This window comes from Dermacentor andersoni, chromosome 3, assembly GCF_023375885.2.
Source record: "Dermacentor andersoni chromosome 3, qqDerAnde1_hic_scaffold, whole genome shotgun sequence".
In the NCBI taxonomy this organism is placed as follows: domain Eukaryota; kingdom Metazoa; phylum Arthropoda; class Arachnida; order Ixodida; family Ixodidae; genus Dermacentor; species Dermacentor andersoni.
The window spans coordinates 57206846-57230015 of record NC_092816.1 but is presented as its reverse complement, the minus strand read 5'-3'; the positions used below and the strand labels follow the sequence as shown (position 1 = coordinate 57230015).

The 23170-nt window shown below is 44.7% G+C and overlaps 2 protein-coding genes across 5 annotated transcripts in view; one reads left to right on the top strand and one right to left on the bottom strand.

Annotated features, from left to right (window-relative positions):
* LOC126547506 (acetyl-coenzyme A transporter 1-like) overlaps positions 1 to 20816 on the top strand; it is a 25822-nt gene extending 5006 nt beyond the window's left edge. Inside the window, exons 2-10 of one of the 4 annotated variants that reach the window (XM_055063192.2) lie at positions 739 to 1024; positions 1621 to 1928; positions 5104 to 5258; positions 7564 to 7760; positions 10086 to 10270; positions 12689 to 12809; positions 14364 to 14585; positions 19109 to 19278; positions 20710 to 20816. In XM_055063192.2, the coding sequence (XP_054919167.1) occupies positions 739 to 1024; positions 1621 to 1928; positions 5104 to 5258; positions 7564 to 7760; positions 10086 to 10270; positions 12689 to 12809; positions 14364 to 14585; positions 19109 to 19267 (1633 nt within the window). In that variant the 3' untranslated portion in view covers positions 19268 to 19278; positions 20710 to 20816. Of the gene's footprint in view, positions 1 to 613; positions 1025 to 1620; positions 1929 to 5103; positions 5259 to 7563; positions 7761 to 10085; positions 10271 to 12688; positions 12810 to 14363; positions 14586 to 19108; positions 19279 to 20709 lie in introns of those variants that run through there. The other 3 variants (XM_050195481.3, XM_072287160.1, XM_072287161.1) reach the window with 3 other exon arrangements.
* LOC126547490 (uncharacterized) overlaps positions 20759 to 23170 on the bottom strand; it is a 31112-nt gene continuing 28700 nt past the window's right edge. Inside the window, exon 10 of the mRNA XM_050195480.3 lies at positions 20759 to 23170. Within this exon, the coding sequence (XP_050051437.1) occupies positions 23037 to 23170 (134 nt within the window). The 3' untranslated portion in view covers positions 20759 to 23036.

Sequence of the window (23170 nt, the reverse complement as noted above, 5' to 3'; positions counted from 1 at the left end):
GCTCGGCTCTTCGCAGTGGTCGGCGCGCTACCTTGCGCTATGCCGGATGATGTATAGCCATAAGTTTAACGAAGGGCAACCATGTCCACACCATCAGCCGAACCAAAGCGCAGCCAAGAGTATTGCTTTCGCAATCTTCCAGGCTTAACCAAGCTAAGCCTTCAGCCAATTTTTTAAAACTCCGCGGGCTTTCGTTTTTCCCGAATAAAAACGGCCACGCTAAGCATTGATGCGTTAAGTCTATGTCGTTGGAAGTACCTGGGTTGGGCAATATTTGTGAAGCTCCACAACTTTCCTATTGACGCCTGAACGTTTCAAGCTACATTTAAAAAAATTAATTTATCTCGGGTAATTACTCAAACAAGACGAGCAACAAGATGGTACTGTAAGTTTAGATAAACGCTAACAACATCCACGCTATATATATATATATATATATATATATATATATATATATATATATATATATATGTGTGTGTGTGTGTGCGTGTGTGTGTGTGTACGTACACGGTATATCACGGTATCGTTGATTGATTGACTTGGATACAAGCGGTTACCCTCGTCTGTTTTGTCGCATAGTATTGTCATGTCTAACTTTTTCGGGCCATTTTTACCTTAATCTTCGCGTAATCGTATGCTGATGCTGCTAGTGACGTCGCCGGCGCGGTGTGACGTACCCCAGGAGAGGTCTATTGTGACTGGCCGCGTGAGCACCCCGTGCTTTGTGTTTCGCAGCAGAAGCCCACCATGTGACATCGAGATACGCAGGCGTCCCATCAGCGAGCATCAAGATTCCGTCAGAGACATCACCTTAGGCACGCTGGCTCAAAACAAAGATCCATTGGTGGCGGATGGCCATGCAAGCGGGGACGGCCATCACAACAACAAAGACCGCGTTGGTGGTGTGCGAGAAGAGTGGCGTAGCATTGCGCTCCTGCTGTTCCTGTACTTGCTTCAAGGCATACCACTGGGCCTTGGTTCAGCTGTGCCCCTTTTGCTTCAAAACAGGCGCATCAGCTACAAGGTGTGCTATCGATTCATATATGCGATTATTACATATGCGATACATGCGTGGGGCACTATCTGCTCCCCCCCCCCCCACACACACACATACAAAAGAAATTGGCTATCACTTTTGTTTTTTACCCTTTGTGCAAAGCATCACTCCAGAGGTAGATGTCGTTGCTGAACACTAAACGTCAGAGCAGGCCAGAGCTTGTTTACCTATATTGTCGGTGACAACCTAAGAATCCTCTGGTAGATCAACCCATAAAACCACATTGCAGCTAACCTCTGTGCTTCTACGCTTCAAAAAATAGTTTTCGAGGGATGCTCGGAGTTCACCACTGCCGTGACGTCGCGAAAATGAGCGAAATGCTTTCGGAAGCATGCATGTGCTGCACACCAAGCAGGTTTCTTCTTCTTTCTTTTTTTACACCTCCTTGCTGCACAGAAATGCTTGTCAGAGTGCTGCACTACAAATGCGCATATTGGAGGGCTGTGGTAGGCGCCACTATCTTTATGACGTTGAGATGTAGGGAATGGCTCTGGTTTCTAGCACGAAAAATCAGTCCGCTGATTTTAGGCTAAAGGGAGACGCCGTGCGATCGTGTCACGCAGGAACAAGCCCTGTTCAGCTTCGTGACATGGCCATTCAGCGTGAAGCTCCTATGGGCACCCATCGTAGACTCTCTGTACTCGAGCCGCTTCGGCCGACGCAAGTCGTGGCTCGTGCCCACCCAGTACGCCATTGGCCTGTCCTTCTTCTGGCTGTCGTCGCACGTACGGTTCCTGCTGGGCGACGAGGAAGGCGGCAGCACGACGCAGCCCAGCGTTCTCGTGCTGACGCTCATATTCATGTCGCTAAACTTCCTTGCGGCTACTCAGGACATTGCCGTCGATGGCTGGGCCCTCACAATGCTCTCACGGTGAGTGAATGCACAGTATACTGTCTCGCACTTTCTCTTCCAAAAAGACAGACCTTTTTCTATATTACATTCGGATTCATTGAAGTATATGCGACGCTGGGCTAGTTGGTTAAGCATGACCTCAAAAGGTGGAAAGAGCGGAAAAAATGACAACACACAGAAGAAGAAACACACACCACACGTGCCTGTTTCTTCTTCTGGGTGTCGTCGTTCTTGCGCTGTTTCCACCTCTTTAGTTCATTCAAGTATTAAACGCGTTACTTTAGCTCTGAAAGCGGCTCTCTGGACACAATGTAGCAATTAAACCTCGATATAACGAAGTGTTTAAAATTGAGACTTTGCTTCGTTACATCGAAATTTTGTTACAATGAAATTCGACCTCTTATGCAGATAGGTACAATCGCCGACATATTTTCTTACAGTGCTAGAAGGGACCGCATAACTTTGGCAATCGTGAAAAGAACACTTCAACGAGAGATAACATGTTCATTTTGTTGAATTTGAGAGCCGGCAACCAAATATTCGGTTTCATGTATATCTTCACATCGGCGGTACAAGGCAAAGCCTGCTAAGCTTCCGCGTCCACTCCGCCGCCGCGGCTGACAGTGTCGCCCGCAGTGGGTATACGCTATCATGAGAGCCGGCAGGAAGGAACGAACGCTTCGTCTGCCTCTCGCTTCAACGCATATCCGAAACTAGAGCTTACGCTATCTCCAGCACTAAACGCACAAGACAGCGCTCATGAAGACACGGCCATCTTGGTTGTGCATCCGCCACGTATTCGCGCCTAGCCGGGCTGACGGTCACATGTAGTTACGGCCAGGCTAGGAGAGGAGGCGAGCGCTCACCTGCCCCTCACTCTTCCCCCCCCACCTCCAGCGCCTAGCGCTCTTGCGCTCTCTCCCCAAGCTCGCGCTTGAAGACAGCGCGTGTCAAGCCACATCCTTTATGGCTTAACCTCACCATAAGGTACGAGGGGGCGCGATAGTATCTTATCGCACTTGGACTTGATACGGAACATGACGGCCACAGGCTATTGTTGCTACGCGCTACTCGCTTCGGCGGTCGCTCTTGGCCGCTCGGCGCGCGATTTGAGATGTGCGCGTTCACAAGCAGCCGCAATGCTAAACCAACCATTTGACCATCTGCGCCCGCGGCAGTTTCCATTTGTTGCCTTGGTATTCTCTCGCGGCGGCAGTGAAATTTTGTAAATTGTGCACAAACACACTTCGTTATGCTGAGGCTCGAAATACATGGTGTTCTGCGGACAAGATATAGAAAGTTAAATACTTCGTTATATTGAGAATTTCGTTATACTGGTTTGTTATGCAGATGGTTAACTGTAGATACAGCCAAAACTCGATATAACGAACACGGATTTAACGAATCATCGGATATAACAATGTAAATATAAAATTTCGTTGGTCATGCTTTATTTCGACGGAGTATTCTCCTGGTATAACAAAATCATGAGTGCACCATACGGGACGATATCGGTTGTAGCGAAGAAGCAAATTTTCGTTAGCACGTGCTTTAAAATACATATTATGGTAGCAAATGTCCAATAGAGTCACCGACTGATTTTTCAGATGCCTTAATTATCGGACCTGCGCGATTTCTGCGGCACCACCACCTAACCATGCACTTCAAAAAAAGAAAGTTTGCACCCTTTGGGTCTTACCGTGTCCCACAACAATCGTCATCTGTCTTGCCTCATTTCCTTTCTTTAATGCTGCGGGCCCGGTCTTCTAAGCCCTTAACGGCTTGCGCGTTATCATAGTGACACTGCATTCACAACAGGAAAGCAGTGAGCGTAGAGTTTTCAAGAAAGGAAATGCAAGCAAGACAGATGACGATTATTGTTGTGGGGCAAGATAAGCTCCAAAGGGCGTAAACATTTTTATGAGATTAGCACCAATATGTAACACTAATAACCGAAATTTCGAACACCACATGATGTTTCGGGCTTGAATTGCGCATGCGAGGTCGCAAACATGACGAACACGAGCAAAGTTGCCGCCATGTCGACTGGCACAAGGCAGTAACTTTGGTTGCCGATTCCCAGCGAAGCGGCGCTGGTTAGGCCTGGTGGCCTAAGCACTGCGGCCTGCAGAGTGGCTGGTGACAAAGCATCGCAGAAAGCTTAGCGCAGAATATCGCGAATAATCGCAGCAGTAGTAGGTGGAAGCGCTACGACATGGTTGAACATGGTCAGCTGCGAACTGAGGCAGTGGCGATAGAGCAAGGGTTCGATGGCAATGAACCAAAGCTCCAAGTCCGACGACTAGCACTCCGGGAACTTGAGTAAAGACCTTGGGATCGCGGTCGGTAGTGGCACTGACGGCAGCAGTACTTGATCGGGAGAATCCGAGGCCACGGCTGACTGGAAGAAGGCGGACCGCGAAGGCAGCAGGTCTTGAGCTCCTTGAGGCAGTAGGCCAAGCGAAGTGGCTGAGGCGCCCGGAGCTGAGAGTGATGATGTGAAGTCCAGATTAGAGTCACCAATTTGTGGGTGAATAAAAAACCAGACAGACGCTGGTGCCTGGTGTCCACAAATTATACTTTAGCTGAGGCCACTCAAACAGGTGGAAGCCTGATTCCGCCGAGTCTATTGCTCGCGCACCGTCAGCGTGCTGGGCATATCGTAGTCATCTTTTTGTGACCAGACCATTGTGGCACGCAGTAGTGTGCTCCAACACCAATATCCCAATATGTTCGCACTCGTGGACCTTATAGGCGATCGAGAGTGAGATCAGTAGCGGAGTACGGATTCATGTCTTGGCCAGCAGCTTGGGTTGGTAGGACCCCAGTCGTCAAGCCATCAGGCTGATCCCACACAATAACGACTGCACGGTTGCGTATTTGCGGCTGTGTAGAGCGCATGTAGTAATTCATTCTTGTTTGCGAGGCCTCGTATAAGCACGGCAACAGGTCGACTGGTTGTCAGAATCCGCAGGAGACAATTTGCTGGCCCTTAGGAGGCATCTCACTTATGCATTTCTTTTGCATAAACCTGACTGCAATTTCTTTTGCCGCCGATTTCTGCATGCATTCTTATAAGGAATGCGGGATATAACGATGATACTTTCATATCCAATGTGACTTCATTATAAAGAGGTTTGACATACGCAGTACTCTGTATCAGTACAAATGGCATGTCCCTTCACCATTACAGGAGGCACGTAGGCTATGCCTCCACATGCAATTCTGTGGGGCAAACTGCCGGATACATCTTGGGCAACGTGGTCTTACTAGCTCTCGAGTCTGCAGACTTCTGCAACCGCTACCTGAGATCCGTACCTCATAAGGATGGTATCGTCACCCTTGATGGTGAGGATCCTCCTGCTACTTGGTTGTTATATTTACTGTGCTTGTTATCTTCTTCTGTCTGTCCTTTCCATTAGGCTCACGATGACGACCATTTATTTTTATCCTGTCGTCATCAATATAAACTATTCTTCAGCTTCACCAAAGCAAAACTGCTAGCACCACTGCCACCATATGAATTTGGGAGCTGGTTGTACTAGCCACTTTGGGATCACACAGCTTTGGAACAGGGTGAATTGTACATTTCTTTGTGCCCCATATGGACTCTGAGTAGTGGTGTTTGTTCCATCTTGGAGGGCACAACAGGCAATACTGTAGCGAGCAAGGACGACATTTGTGCACATTGCAAAGGAAAGCTGTTCTTGAGAATGTGGCAATGCTTCCTGTTAAAGCCTGATACTGTTGCAGTAAATGCATAGGTCGGCGTAACAAGCGGAGAGTCACCTGTACTCACTCACCAATATTTTCACAAGCTATGTACTGGCTCACTTTTACATGCACTCACACTCATAGGCACTCACTCACATTCCTACTCATGCCTACTCATTCCTGCTCAATACTCCTTAACATTCACTCGCATTCATAGCTGCTTCCATTCCCAGCTACCCAGTACCGAATAACGCTCATACTAGAGTCCACTTCCACTCGCAGCCACTCACCCACATACAAACTCAGGACCACTCACATTCACCGACAGTCATCTACGTTCCTACTCCCGTCTATTTAAAACCACCGTCACTTCACTTTCGCTTGTACTCATGTTAACCAGCTCTCACTCCCATTCATACATCCACTCAAATTCATCAAAATTATCCCTAGTTAATATACCATTACCCACCCACACCCTTCGTCACTCGCTCTACTTCACGCCAAAGAAGGCAATGTGGAGATAGTACGAGTCACTTGCACTTGTGAGCGAGTGTGCCCACCTATGAGTAAATGAGTACAGAGCCAGAGCAACTGCTGAAGTCTGCTGACTTATAAACACCCCTGTTTGCACAAATAAACCATATGGCCCTATTATCCCTTGGTGAAAGTGTCATTGCTGGCATGTACAAACTAGTATAATTACTTTCAGAGTATAATTTCAAGAGGCTTGAATGCAGGAACCAACACCTTTGCTGTCAATTAAGATCCATTTTAGCACGTGGCAAATGTTCTCCCACAAAAGTTACTGCTTCTGTAAACATAGTGGAAGTTTAACTCTGGTGAGCTATAGAAACATAACCATGTTTCTATAGCTCACCAGAGTTAAACTACATGCTACAAACTCAGTGCTACATAACTATGTAGCACTGAGGATTGTGGTGGTGAGAATGAGTGAATGCTGCCATTACGAAGCTGTACAATAAATCAAATCAAATCTTTATTTTCCACCATGTACATTACAGATGGAGGACAACGAAAAAAAAGCTGCCACTAGGCGGCTTGACGAGTCCGCAGCCCCACGTAATTAGCGGTGTTTGGGCATCAGCAATGAAAAACAGTCAATAAACAAATGTAAACACTTGATCAGTGCAGAACAAAAGCAAGACACAATGATTCGTCACAAATATTCCAAATGGCCTTTATGTTATAACGCACGGAGTTCTAAAGCAGCATTGCAATTATGAAATGAGAGCTTTAGCAGTTTGAGATACACAATAATGAATTTTGTGTTTGCTATTGCGCGGAATTTTCAGTACAATTTTTGTCTACTGGAATTGTGAAAACCTTTTATTCGACTAATAAATTAAGCTTTGCTCATTATTTACTGGAAACTCTGCATAGCTAACATATGTTTAATTCGAATATTGCTACTGTTGGTGAATGGCAGAAAATATTCTGCCAAGTGTTCAGACATGAAACTGTGGTGTCAATCACCCTGTGTGCACAACAAAAAGCATTTTATTTTGTTTCTTAACATAGTGACATAATGTATTGGATATCTGAAATCAGGCATTTGCAAATAGTTCGCTGTGTTCTATTGTATGCAATCTTAACCCTCCTTAGTGATGATACTTTATTGTCTAATCAACACAATGTGTTTTCCTAAACATGCGTGATAATAAAGAGGCCAAGGACACTGTCTCAACATTTCTGAAAGCCGCAGTATTGTCATCTTGTAAATAAAGCAACAAGCACTTTGTGGCTCAGAAATGATAGGTACAATTCCTAAAAATACTGTAAGCATCAAATTGAGTTACCACTTAGATATCACAAAGGTGTGTTAGGTTTGCGCAAAACTTTGTGCAGCTGCAGCAAAAACACAAGACAAATTATGAATCCAGGACTGCATTGCAACTCACTAATCGTGTTGTGTCCGCAGGATTCCTGTATTTTTGGGGCATCCTGTTCATGGTGACAACCACTCTGGTGGCCCTGCTGAAACACGAACAAGATGCATCTACCACAGATGAGGATGGCCACCCTGATCTGGGTATCGCTCAGACATACAAGATGGCGCTGCGCATCTTTCAGCTCCCCAGTGTCCGCACACAGTGCATTTTTCTGTTAACGTGCAAGGTGAATGGCCTTTGTCTTACATAAGGTAGCGTGCATATTTATTAGTATCTCACACCAAGGTATGATGTGTACTAAAAAATTCCTGCAGAACCCATCTCACGACGAATGTCGGCGTTAATGCGATTAGCATTGAAGCAATGTAGTGACACACTGTATTGCCACTGCCGAAACCCGTCGTGTAGGAGGCATGCAGGGAGACGGGCTCCTTTCTCGCACTTCCCCCTGGACACGCTATGTCATCTAGTGGCACCACCACAAGGTCCGCATGCCGCGCGCATGTGAATATATATATATATATTCAGACAAGATTGTATGAATACATATGATGCCGGTTTGATTCTGCCCAGTACCCCTAAAATTTAATGGATTTCTTTTTGTCAATGGAGAGCGGCACATACTCAATGGGACACACCCAGTGACCCAAGCTGCCGTCAAAGAGGTTAATTGAAAGAGGCACGCGCTCAGTGTTGCATGCCCCATGACCCAAGTTGGCCTGACAATTGGTTTCGATCCCAATTCCCCCAGCAAAGCAGCCCAATGCTCCACCTATTAGACCACGGACTACCCAGTGACCGAAGTTGATGTCGATTGGAGTACACGATTAGAGACGGACATAGATAGGTTGTGGAAAGTGTGAAGTATCCTAAGAATGCTATTTGCATTAAAAGTAGAACACCCAGATGAGGGGTCTCAGTCTCACTTGAGGCCTTGATTAAAACCAAAGCAAGGTAACAGGTTCACAGAAAGACGAAGTCATTAAGTGATCAACAGTGGCCAAACATGGTAAGCTTCAGTCTGCAGCCAACGTTTCAACAAGGGAACATGTCTTCGTCAGGGCAAGACAAGTCTCCTTGTTGAAAGGGTGGCTCCAGCCTTAGACATCGCTTGCTGTATCGTTGCTGATCACTTCATGCATTGGATTGCATTGCATCTTTAGGACGTTTTATCATTGCATTCGGCATAGCGAACAGTACAGACAATAGAACAAGAGATACAAGAAGGACACGGTGCTATCAAATGATCTTTATTTGGAGGCGTGCAATAATGTATATAGCAAACACAGAATGTGCTAGCTTAGAGGCACACAAGAACAATGCAATACAGTCTACGCTTGTTACAACGGACCCGCGTACAACAGACTTTCGGATATAATGGACTATAGTTCAACTTTAGTGTGTTCTACCTATTTTATTAATGCAACAAAGTTCGCTTTTAATGGACCGTGCTACAACGGACTATAGGCTACAGCGGACAAAATTAGCGGCAATTTTTTTTTCGAAATTGGGCATATAAACATACATTTGCCGTATTGACACAGGCTGACAGCCGACTTGCGAGGATCGCGGCTCAATATCGGTTGCGCACGAGGCCCGAGGGGGGTTACTCTGGGAGCGGCCGTTGTATGTTGAAAGCGACCTGCGATATGGGCAAAGTGTGCATTCGTGCAGGTCTCATCTTCCAAGTGATCTGTGATGTGGACAAAGTGCGCCCAGTGCTGGTAGCTTCGTATGCACTGCGCTTTCAATGTTTAGTTTGCGTTGAAGCGAGAGACAGCACGAAGGTCAATTCACTCGCTGCTGCTGCTACGCTTATCTTGCTATCGCAATCAATGCTTCCCCTTCTGGGCGAAACTGAAACCTTTCTTTGTTCTTTATTTTGGACATTTGCCCTCGCTCTTTGCAATAATGTTGTCAGACATTGTGACCAAAGTTTCGGAATTCAGGCATTTCGCATATTACGGACATTTTCTTGTCAGATTATCAGGGTCCGTTGTAGCGAGACTCGACTATATCACTTGTTCCATTGTCTGTACTGTTTTCTATGTTAAATAAACACCAACTAGCCAGGCTTTATGCTCACTGTCTTAGTGTTACTGCCTTACCATTTCTGTCTTTCACTCCCTTGCACAAGTGTTAACTGTGCATGCACTGACTTCTGTGGGTACATATGAGAGCTTTGTGCCTGGCAAGAGTAGTAGGAGCAATGATAAGGCAATGAGAACTTGCTAAAGCAGTCTGTGCCATTTGTAGCTACACTATTGTGTTTAGAACGTGACATAGCAGAACTGAAGTTGTTTGAGGTTTAGGGATTAGTAAAGAGCACTTAATATGAGAGCCACGTGGGAAAGCTCGACAAGTTCCAGGCTACATTTATATCATGGTGTTGGGGAACCCTTACCAGCCAGCCGACGTCCACAAGAAGTTCACTTGGGGCTTGGGCTAAAATTTTGTGTTTTTCACCTTGTGCGTCCAGCAAAGTGGCAACCTTCCTTTGCTCAATGCCAATGGTCATGAAACTCAGGCGGGATGTACCATGGCTGTGCAGGTGGGCTTTGCTGCAGCTGACAATATGACGGGGCTGAAGCTCCTACAGGCTGGCTTGCGCCGGGAAAATTTGGCCCTGCTGGCAATCCCCATGGTGCCCGTGCAGATTATGCTGCCGTTCATGATAAGCAAGCATACGGGTGGTCACAGACCTCTAAATGTCTTTTTCAAGGCCTACCCTTACAGGTATGGAAGAGAGCATAGAGAGACCTGCAGCAATGCAGTGGTCAGCTTTTCTCACTTGCTTTTTTTCACAAAAGAGGTTGATACACCAAGAACGAAGCTTAATTCTTTTCACAGATATAGAAGCACCAAGCCTGGTATGCCTGTGGTGCACAGGCTCGTAACTTTTTATTAATAAGAAGAAATTCAAAATGTTGCCTTTGTAAAATTGGTGCCGAAAATTGGTGCCGGACTCTGTCACTGGTACTGCTGTGAGATTCTACTTAACCGAGTAGTAAGGGACAAAATTTAATGGCAATTCTTCCTTGCATTTCTCATCCTAAGCAGCTTATTTTGTTAGAAACAAACTAAGGAACAAAATACTAAATGAAATGAAAAATAAATATATACAACACACATACACAAGGGACAAAAAAAAAAGTCAATTCAGTCATCAATTAAGGATGGCTAGTTAAAGAAAAACTACACGGTAAAACACTTTTCTAACTAATTGTAGAATAGTCTCATTATTAAAGGACTTTGCTGCATGAATCTCCCTCCACAAAAATTTGTTGAATCCTTCAAGCAAAGTTAGAGGTAGCTATTACACTGACGCATGGCTTTCTCTCTCCTTTGGTCTCCATTAGCACGCTGGAAGCTACACAGAGGGAATGGCAAGAGGGCAAGGCCTCGCCCAAAAAAACTTTTTTCTCTCTCTCTCTCTCTCTTTTTTTTTACAAAGCTAGTTTTGGTTTAGGCATGTGTGGTGCTCTCTCGACGCAAGATGGGTGCCCGGCACCTGGAGCTAGGTTACTTAGAAAGACCAATCAGCGCACGTGGTTGTCTGATCGTCTCACCGACGAGAGGGCTTGTTGCGGGCATTCCGTGACAGCCGTGGTGTCTATGCTTCGCAGCACGCCAGTGCATTCTCAGAGGCCATGCTCTGAGAATGCTCTGAGACAAAGCTACGCGCAACTGTCGTGAGTAGACGAGGTGCAAAGCTGAAATACATTTCCTTTTGTCGTCTTGAGATCAGACATGTATTTTTCATTTATGTAACTAAAGATTAGCAATTATAGCATTACCGAGAATGTTGTCACAATAGCAAAATCAGCCAATAACTGTTGGTGGACTTGGCTGCTTGCGATGTAGCTGCACGAGGATATTGTGAAGGAGTGAGCAAGTGATTTTTCACATTTCTGACACGAGATTGCAAGTTCCCCGCTGCATGCAATGCAACAATATTTGGCTCACACGTTCATAGGAGCCTCGTCTACATATCGGTGGCATTTCTTTACCATGTTCAGAAAAATGTTTTGAGCCCCTTTAATTTGGCACTACGTTTCGCATTATTCCAAAAATGAAAGTTGTGGTCTCCTCGCGACGCTCACGGCGCGCACGCTCCGATTTCGCGCGCGCCGGACGAGCACAGCGGGTTCGAGCACTTCGAGCCGCCATGCGTGCAGGGCACCGCGTCCGCGCCTGCTCCGGTCCGCTCCGCGTGCAGACGCGCAGCTGCGCGCGTACGCGCCCCGCCGGCCCCAGCTTAGGGGAAGGCGAGACCGCGCGCGCAGCAAGGGAGACCCTAGGCAAATCTTTCTAGAAGTCACAAAGAACATTTATTAAACTGGGACTCAATACAAACACATGTTTTAGCATCACGTCCGAATCTGAAGCTAATTAATACACAAAACATGGCCAAATGGTCGCCGGTGGCTGCTAACGGCACACCGCGACAGAGAGAGAACAAAGAACCCCAGCAGTAAAAGAGGCTGCCTATCCTTCGGTCAGCGCCTGCCATTGCGCGCCCCATAGCAGAGAAAAGGGAAATAGAAAGAAACGACAGATGAACAGACGGGGGCACGATCGGAAAGGCGCTACCTCAGGACATCGAGACGACGGAAGAGTGCGCGTGCCGCCGAGGCCCGGACCCCGACGAGCCGAAGTAACCATTGGCTGGCGGCGGACAAAGAGGGCCGCCGCCGGCAGAGAGGAACACGTACGCACCTTCAGACGCCCCGATGTGGTCTCTTCGGGTCCCGTCTTGCGCGCGCTCACCCGGAGTGCACGCAAGCAGGGCCAGAATCCCGCCAAAATGTCGGCCAATGGGGAAAGCCTGTTGACCTTCCCGTGGGCGGGATGACAGCAGAGCGACAGTGTTTTATGACCCGCTGCCCTCTCCTCCTTGTCTGGACGGGGTGTCCAGACAAGGAGGAGAGGGACACGGAGCCCCCGGCAACACAACGCAGTGGCTCCACACAACCACCGCGAGAGCCCGAAAAACTCCGCGAGAGCCAGAAACCCCACAAAGTCTATAGTTCAACCCATATTGCGCAAGCTTTGTGAAAAGCTTTATTGGTTGCATTCAAGGATAATGCTCGAGCAGATATGGTTGCTTTTATGCATTATTCATTCCTGTCGTACGGCCTGTGGCTTTTGCAGGTTGCTCCTTGGACTGATGTTCATGGTTCTCCTCCACTGGACATATCATGTCAAAAATACAGATGGAACCTTCCCCATTTACTACTACACAGTCATTGTGGTTGTCTACGCAGTGCACCAGGTAACGTTTGTGTGCACACAGATTCAAATGGCCAGATGTCATTATGGAGACTGCTTGTAATTTACTTCATTTACGACCAGCACCTAAGCGCTAATGTTACTGCAAGTTATGCTTTGCTCCCTCTATATATGTGCTTTCTTGTGGGTGTTTTATCGGAAGCCGAGATCCATAAAACTTGTGGTCTCCTCGCTACGCTCACGGCGCGCACGCTCCAATACCGTGCATGCCAGGCGACCACCCCAAGAGCCCGAAACCCCACAAACTCCACACAATGGTATGGCCACAAAATACCAGTAGCACAGTACAAGCATGGTGCAGCAAACCTCTACAGCTGCATGCAGGCATACCTGCATAATGAACTATCATTTCATGCAGCCTTAAAGCAATTCCGGATACATTTTTTTGAACAAGGTAACTGAAAGAAGGTAAATGAAAATTCGTAAAACATGACAGCTTACTTACAACCAATTCATACCCCACCATCAGGGTTGTTGTCATGGCTCCACATAAGGTATTCCGATGCCGAAGACTCAGCACAAAGAAATCAATAGCGGAAAACGTGCACAAAAGCAATTCATAAGAAACAAATGCTCAGCTAAAGCTCGTGTGCATTGCACAGGACGTCGCAATGTTTTATTTTCCAACTGGTGGACATTTACACATCGGCAATACATATAATATCACTGAAGATTCAGCTACAGCTGCAGCATCCAAGGAAAGCAAACACATTTTTTTAAAAATTTTTAGGTAGCTGTCAGCTCCATAATCACAGTGCGAAGCCTCAATTCCTCAAAAGCACTACGTACAGTTAACTAATTACAACGCCTGTTATGCGACTATTTAGAAACGTGTGCCACATGCACAGCAGCTTTGGATGCGAAAAAAAAAAGAGACTATTCACATCACCAAAAGTGGAAGTGGCGGACACATGGTATTGCAAAGAACAAGAGCATGCCAGTCAGTCTGGTGCTGTAGTTCAAGGCCACACAGTGAATGTGTTGCCAATGGCTGCCAATTAAGCACTTCTCTTGAAAACACAGAAGACTCATTCTCTTCCCTTGTCCTGCCAAGTGCTGAATAGAGGCTGCTTTCGGTAGCATGGTGTGCGAGTACTTGTCAGTGGTGTTTGGCACCACGAAAACACCGCATAAGGTTTCGGTGATATGATCAGTCTTATTTTTCAAGTCTGACGCTGTGCTACACTTGGCACACATCGAAAGATAAAGTAACAAATTTTTTAAATTTTTTCAATAGATGAAGCGCCAGTAGTGACGGCACACAAGGAAGGAACAAAGACAGGACAAGGCACTTTCTGTCTTTGTTCAACTAATTATTTGTTAGGCTCTCGAGCAATTGAGGCTCCACAACATAATTGCTGGATCAACAGCTATCCAATAAAGATTTAAAAAAAAACGAGAGAAAAACATTCTGTCAGTACTCCTTTTAGATGTCTTTTATTACTGGCACAGCACGAATTGGCATAAAGCTACATCTGACTTCCGTTTTCTGACTGTGCTTAAATAAATGCGCATATGCCTGATCTTGGCTGTGCAGGTGACTGTATACAGCTGTTCCGTGTCCATGGTGGCATTCCATGCAAGGGTGAGCGACCCTGCCATTGGGGGAACTTACATGACTCTCCTCAACACCATCGCCAACCTGGGCTCCAATTGGCCTGCAACCCTCTCACTGTGGATGGTGGACAGTCTCACTTTCACGCAATGTGTTGGTGCCACTAAGGGATGGCTACGCTGTTCATCCAAGGAAGACCATGATGTGAGTTCACATACTTTCACTTCTGTGGCAGCTACTTACACTGCAGTCGACGCAAAACAATACCACTGTAGCACACTACTATGTGCCACAATGGTCCGGCCACAAAAGACGACCACATGCCCAGCATGCTAAAAGTTATGGGGTTTAACGTGCCAAAATCACTTTTTGATTATGAGGCACAACCACAGCATGCTGACCATGTGCGAACAGCGGAATTGGTGGAACCAGGCTTCTGCCTGATTGAGCGGGCTAGACTAAACTATAATTTGTGGACGCCAAGCACCAGCATGTGTGTGGTTTTTCTTCACCCACACCACAAATGGCTTTTTTCTCATACCCACAAATTTCGGCATTCTCCACTATACACGGTATTCTCAAGCTGTGTAAAATTAGTGTGGTTACAACTAGATGCAACAGCAATGGTCAGTATTTGGGGTTTTGTGAATACTGTTACAAGTGGTACTCATTGTCATAAATGGATTGCATCATACGTGGCCATTCATCTCTAATGGTAAATGGCATCCATACATAAATTGTGCACTATATCATCTACAAATATGGCTGTAGTTGTGCTGATAAATGGCACATCAGGAGGTGCACCTATTTGAATATGAATGCAATGTTAGTTGAGTTCAAATGGGATGTGACTAGTTCTAACAGTAAAGATCAGATGACAATACCTTATAGAGTACCCGGACAAACCCAGCATCCCAATTGCAGACCAGCATTATGTTTACAAATAGGAAATTAGCTCCAGTTTTTTCAGCGGCAGAAGCACGCAAAATGTTCAACGATAGGGCCCTGCACAAAACTGACAACCCTGTGCTACGATGCTGATTTTTGGCTGCCATTGTGAGGGGTGCGCTCAGGCAGGCTCGGACCATTAGTTGCCTGGTCCACCATGCGCTTTTAAGTTTTTTGCTGTTTATCCAGAGTCTCTTTAGTGAAATTCTACATGCCGATCTACTGCTGCTGGCCTATACACAAGAACTATAGGTATATGAACAGTTCCAGCGGTAAGGTATACTCAGCCACACAACTTTACGTACCACGGGATCACAGAAAACATTCAATTTCCGAGCAGCCTGTAACAGTAGTCAGTAAAACCGAACATCACAATGTTGTTCACATATACTAGTACAGGCTGTAAATCCGAACACAGTACTAAGCTGCATTGCGAGTCTGCGCTGACATTCAGCTCTTTCTCAGGTTTCGTGTTCCATAAAATTTTGTGGCCAAGTGTACATAATATAGGCAAGCAACATTCAATATCGCGTTCAAAGCACCGACATTACCTGCGAACTTGGTCACTGTGTGGTCGTGCAGACTGTCTACCGGAACTTCATATGAACTGTAACAGTTAACTGCAGCAGTTTTGTTTCAACAGTAAATCAGTAATTTAAACGCATGTGTGTAGCTCACAAACAGCTAATTAACCCTTTTGCCCAGTCACAAATTGCAGCATCACCGTAGAGTGCTGCATCACTTGCCTAAAGTCGTATAGGCAAAAGCACTCGTAGTTGTTGAGCTGAGAACGACTAGTAGGGCAACAGTAGCTGCGACAAGCTGTAGCTATAATATGGCAATAATATTCTGGTGCTTGTGAGGCCACAAATCAGTTGCATTATATGACTGTGCAGGATTGCTGCACCATCGCATATACAAGATATCACAGCATGCTGCGCTTCTTGGTGTGTTTATCTGTTTTCTGTCCAGTTTGCTCTGACGAAAAGAAAGACACGAGACTCTACAAAGTAGTTGTAGCTCTTGTTGAGGTGCCTCTCCATTACTGTTTTGACTTTCTTGCAGTCAGCAGCACATTTACGGCACAGGCATGGAGTTTCCAGAGGTCTCCCAACCAGAAAATTGTGGGGAACATTGTTTCTGTTTGCTGAGGCCATGTTATGCATCTAATGCTCCATGTATTTTGAAACACCACGGTGAAATTAATCACAAAGTGCACTCCTGAGCTCAGAATGGCAATGCATTTCCGTGAGCTTCAATCGAAGCACTCTTCTGAATTCTACACAGACGTGTCAAAGTCACATGCTGGCGTATCCTACGTGGCTGTTGGTCCCTCTTTTTCTGAATCTGATGTATTGAACCCTCTAACAAGTACCTTCACTGTAGAAGCGTATGCAGTACTGTCTGCAGTAAAACATACAAACAAATTCAAACTAGAGAAAGCAATAATATTCACACTCGTTAAGTCTTGTAGAAGCGTTAATGTCTTTACAACAGCATAAAAATCCTGTTTTTATTAAGCTTTACTCACTTCTGTGCAACATTTGTTTATCCCATAGACATGTTATAATATGCTGGGTTCCTGGCTATAGAGGAATCGAGGGTAATGTGCTTGACGACGAAATCACCAAATCAAAAGCTTCGCAAGGTATTAATCATTCTGCTGTTGCCCTGCCGCAGATCCGATGCCTTTCATACGAAACAAACTGCAAAGCCACTGGCAACGCTTGTGAGATGCTGAAATGAACAATAAGCTTCATATGATTAAGCTGAAGTTAGGTTTCTGGCCCTCCAGTATGAAAACATGAAGAACAGATATCCTATTGTGTCGTCTCAGAATAGGACACACATATGGTACTTACAATTTTCTATTGACTGGTAACGAGCCTCCAACCTGTGGTAGATGTGGTGAGAGGCTGACCGTCCCCCACGTCTTCCTGGAGTGTCAGGGAGCCAAAAGAGAGAGAAGAAACATTTTCCTCTCGCATACTGCTATTGTGTTCCTCTTCGTCCGGCTATGTTTCTTGGTAAAGAACCGTTTAACACCAAAGCAGTCCTCGTTTTCTTGAACAATGTTGTCCTACTTGTCATAAGCCCAATAAATTCATAGCACGTCCCCTCTCCAGAGGATGCTGCCGTGTTAGTAGTTTTGTATAGTACATGCCTCCAGGCCCTTGTGTTTCAAGGGCTTTGTTTAGGCAGTAGTGCTACTCACCAATTCTTGCATCTGACATATCTTGTATACTGTATCATTCTTTCGCAATGCATTCTTCATTTTCATAATAAACCTCAGTAGTCAGTGCCATAATCTTATTACATTTAGATTTTATGCATTTTGCAGCGACTAATTTTAGGCCCCTCTACAGCCACGTCTCATCTACTTCTCGGAATTCATCGTTCCACTGTGAACTCACAAACACTGACATGACACTATTAGGCCATAACTAGCCCTTGCGCCACTAAACAACACACATTCATTCATTTAAACTTAATGAGACCTATAGTCGAATGCGGGCGGCCTGCAAACAGTTTCTAGGTGTGTCCTGTGCTCACACACACATCTATCCTAAGCGATGGTGGTGGAAACATTTTTCCTTGAGTGTGCACAGGGTTGTTGGTGTTATAGAAAAGGCATGCAGCTTATCCTCGATATAACGAACTTCAGCATAATGAAATTCTTGATACAAGCAAATATTAACTTTTTATAACTTTTTGTCAATACAACACAATGTATTTTGAACCTCAACATAACAAAGTATGTTTATATAAGATTTCAATATAACCAAGTTTCACCGCCGCTGTGAATGAATACCGAGGCAATAAATGAAAACTGCTGTGGATGAAGATGGTCAAATGGTTGATTACTATGCGGTTGCTTTTGAATGCACCTTTTGAACTGCGTGCCACACGACAGAGCAGCCACCAAAACAGAGCAGTGTCTTTGCCAGCAGCAGCGAATTCAGCTGGTCATGGCCAACAAAAGTGCACATCGCGCACCGCCTGGTTTTGGAGGTCATAATTGGCGAGTATGGTGTCAACGCAGCGTGTCGTGCATCTATATTGAAGCATTCTATGCCGCGTCAGTGTCCGACTTGGTGTCCCTGTTATGGCTGATTCTCCCTGCCTTTTGTGGCAATAGCAGCGATAAACATGAGTGGTGGTATAATACTGAGCTCAAGACCCTCTCACCATTGATAAAGTCCACTGATACGCAAGCATTCCTCTGATATCCCCGCCCAACTGCGGGCGACACTCTGCAGTGGTGGCTGTGTGGACACTAAAGATTTGCAGGCTTCGCCTGTACCGCCAATGTGAAGATACAGCCAACACGGCACGAAACTGTATCTATGGTGTGAATGCGAAGGCTTTGCTTGTACCGTCAAGGTGAAGATATCGCTGACACTGCATGAAACTGTATTTTTGGCATGAAAGCAAAAGCTTTGCAGGCTCTGCTTGTACTGCCAATGTGAAGATATCGCCTACACGGCAAGTTCAATTAAATTAAGTTGTTTTTCTTGTTGAAATTTATTTGCACCGATTTCCCAATAATTTGGAAAATTTTACGGGCCCTTCTCTGTAATAAAAACACCTTGAGGATGTACTTAGTCACATGAAAGGTCGAATTTCCATACAACGAAATTTCAATATCAAGAAGTAAAGTGTAGTTTTTAGTGACTTCATTGTATAGAGGTCAAACTCTCCAGTATGTACAAGATTTTTTCATCACTGCAGCTGCTGAATTGACTGTCAGGCACTAACACTGTCCACGTTACCTTCAGGCATGTAGCAGTCAAAGGGGCACCTGCGAGACTATGTTAGATGGCTACAACATTGAGATGGTACTCTGCATCGTGCTCGGTTTCCTGTGGCTCTTGTACGCAAGGCAGAAGGCACACTGGTTGCAGTCGCTGCCACAGTCTGCGTGGAAGTGCAATTGATCATGCTGCAGGTACGTTACAATTAAAATGCACAGCTGCAATTAGCGGACCTCATTGTGTTGTACGCAGACGTATAACTTTCCCTTGAATAGCTAGATACCTGCCTGTGACTAAACAGGCTCGGCTTTCAGACGTGTTTGTGTGTTAATTTTACTTTTGCATTTATAACAGCTCGTGTGTGCTTTAAGAGGAGGCCTTAGCTCGGGACCAACGCCAATTTCCTGATTCGTATACATGTGAAATGCAGAAGTGCTCTAGCTAGAAAACCACTGAACCAGTTTGAGTAAGACTGGTTGCATTTAAGAAAGAAAGTGGAATTTCTCCAGCTGTAGGAAGTAGAATGTTGATTTAAGGTCTCCTAGGTTTTAGAAAGACAGACAAAAGTCAGGAAGTTTCTGTAAATCGAATCTGTATATCTCCACCAAAGCAGATTTAGATGTCTAAGTAGATGATGTCAGAGTCATGGATATTAAGTTTTTCTTTCAAAAGTAACGAAAACCTCATGCCGAGAAAGACATTTTTTCTTCCTATATATGCATATCGGTAGCGACAACTGAGGTAAGGTTTCCTCTTAAATTGTCAAGACTTTCCAGCTGGTAACACCCAATACAAAGTAATCAATGGCAAGGCATACGTCCCACTAACTTTCCGCAATTAAGCTTTTTGAATACGTCTTTAATGAAAAGGAGCTTACGGTTGGCTCCACTTAGGGGAGTCAAGTCAGCCAGTCTTCAAGGCATGTTTGCTTACTAAGAATCTAGTGACTAGCAAATGTTTGAAGAATTGGGTACATAATAAAACATGCTTTGCGTGCTGCCACCATTGCATCACGCCACACCATCAAACCTCACAGTAGGCTTTATTCACGCTACTCAGGTTCCTGATATTGCGGGTCTTCACAATAGACTTTAAGAGCACCACATGCTACTGCTGTATAGTGCATGCTGTTACTTTGTGCTCTTCTCTCCCTCTATTTCATCCCCTACCCTTCCCCCCAAGTAAGGTAGCCAACTGGAATTACCTCTGGTTAACCTCCCTGCCTTTCTAAGCACCCTTTCTCTCTTTTAATGGGCGGAAAATCTGCTTACAGATCATTGGAGCTTTGGTGTGCAAATGCTTAGCAGTGGAGTCCAGCGCAGTAGGGGAAAAATAAAAATAAAGAAAAAAAAAAACTGCGCGGTATTCATAACACAATTTTGAAAAGTGCAAAACGTGCACCATTCTGCCCAAAAAGCTCCCCTTATACTCATGAAAGCACAGCAGTCTGTGAATAACTTGTGACTGTCAAGACAAAAGGCAAGCTTTTTATCCTAGATATTAAGCCTTAAACCTGCTTTTACTTTTATTACTTTTACTTTACTTTATAACATTACTTTTAAACCTGTTATAGAGCCACTAATTGACAATAATGTGAATTGTATTCTTTTTCCTAAACCTGACAGCACACCCGAAACTTGACACACGTGCTTGAAAGAATCTTCAATTGCTGGATCAGTTTGACGACAGACATATTTATTGAAAACAATAATAAAAAAAATTAATTCACATGCATGTTGCAGTTTTCTTCAGTTTCGCTTGAACAATGTGTCTCACTGAAGACAGCAGCTTCACACATGGCTTGTTACATTATGTGTCTGTAAAAATGGTCTCGGTGGAGCAATATGTAATTAAGACAACGGCCCTGAAATCTTGCCGACAGAATACGGTGCTGCACAACAGACTAGTTTCCGCAGTTCCATCACAGCCGTCACAGCACGCAAACATAACCTTGACGTGGCAAGGTTAACTATATGTACACAAATAGGCTTTCACATACAAACAAATACATAGCACCCTGTACCAAGCCACAGCCAAGGCTCTACATTACTATTTAAATAGACAATACCGTAAGTTAAAATTCACAAACTGCACATTTTCTTTTTTTCACACTGGAACATCCTAATCCCTGTAAAGCTCTTGGCACACTGCACACAACTTGTCTCACACGACGTAATGAGCTTGCCAAATGTTGCATGGTTGCACAATATACAAGATGAAAAGAACCAGGTTGTCCTTGAATCCAAAGTGAACAGACGGGCATTTAGAACCCGCAGCTTTGGCTTAACATGGCCACAGACATTACGAAGCGCACTGAAAAATACTTCACACTGGAGCCGTGAAAAAATGACAAATTCCATCCTACGCAAACAGTCCAGCTTAAGTTGAATTATGCCTTAAAAAGCGCACATATGTGAGAAAACATACAAAAGCAAAAAAGTCAAAATGCATTGGCAGTTCTTTGTAACGTAAATGAAATATAAAAGTGCATGAAACAAAAACATGGTTACACTTGCAGCATCACTTTTACGCTATGTCTTAGAAATTGTAAGGTGTTTGAACAACCATTCTGGAGCATGATTTATATCATATATCTTTATAGCATATATACTGACACACGGTTATTAAGACCGATGTGAATTCCAAGCAGAGTTGCCAACATACGTGAATAAAGAAGCCATGACAAACCACTCAGGTATGTGCATTCAATTAGTGGCAGTTAAACAGCTAGGTCACTTAAACTGGACCCAATGTCAGAGTGGCAGTGAAGACATGAAATGCACTTATACTATGTAAAGCTATCAAATACAAATCTATACATCTGCTATGCCATCATTTTACTGATATTTCTGTGTAAATGCGTAGCAGAAAAAATCATACCCTAGTTAATTTTCCTCATACTAATAGTTACAAATAAATTTCATTAAAGTGCACAAAATATAACTTGCAGTACAACACATCTGTCATTTCGCTCTTGATTTCAATTGTATCCATCACAACAAGTGTCTGGCAAAGTCAACAATACTAGACTATGTCTACCAGATGTGAATGACTGCCAAATTAAAACAGCCAAGAGAATACACATTCAATTACATTACAATTTCTAATATGAGTAAAGGATAATATAACAGTGCATTGCAATCAGGACAGAATAAGACGTGAAAACTATGGCTCAAGTACACCCTGCAGCCACAACAATATATACAAAGCAACATGTGTAACACACCCAAAGGAAGAATATTCTGTGAGCCGTAGAGTACTGTACGCCTGTACTATAAAAATTTGTATGATATGTAAATGTAAGTTGAACCATACAAAACAAGTCTAAGCATTCAAGTTTGAAAAAAGACTGACTACACTGTAATCCTAAGCGCTCGTTCAATAGACACTCACCTTGACTTCGGAAAGTGGAGCGCTGCTTTGTTACTCGCCTGAAGTAGTCATCGTGCATTAAAGCACTCCTTGGCGATTCTGATTCAAAATCTTGTAACCAAATGCTGCCACCGTTTACCCACAGGCACCGGTGTAGAAGAGCATTTCTCAAGCAGCTTTTCAAACGAGAATTGCCAAAGGGAATTATTGAAGGGCCATGTCTATTTCAGTCAAAGGATGACACTGTTCTACGTTTAGAAAAGGCATGGAAGCGCATTGAGATGAGGCCTGTCTATGACTATGGGGGCTAGTGCTGAACACGGACACTCGCAGCACTCAAAGTGGTATGCACGTCAATAAAAGCAAGAAAAACTTGACCACTTGAAGCAGTGCTGGTCTCGTAAAAAAAGTGCCTTCAGAGCACCCACCAAACACCGGTTGTAGATTATTAGCATGCACAGCACCTCTCCCATGTCGGTATGTGCAGATCTCTTGTCATATGTACAAAAACGTCTTCAAAATGTCATGGCCAGTTGCACACGCCAAAAAAGTGGGTACGAGACGAGCACATCGCAGATTTTCACTGCCTTGAGATGGCTACACCCGACCAGAAAGTAAAGTAGGCGAACAGTGACATGTTGAGCATCACACTTAGACCCAGAAAGAACCAGCCGAGCGTTGGAAAAGGCTGCCTGGCAAGCAGGTCCCTGGAAG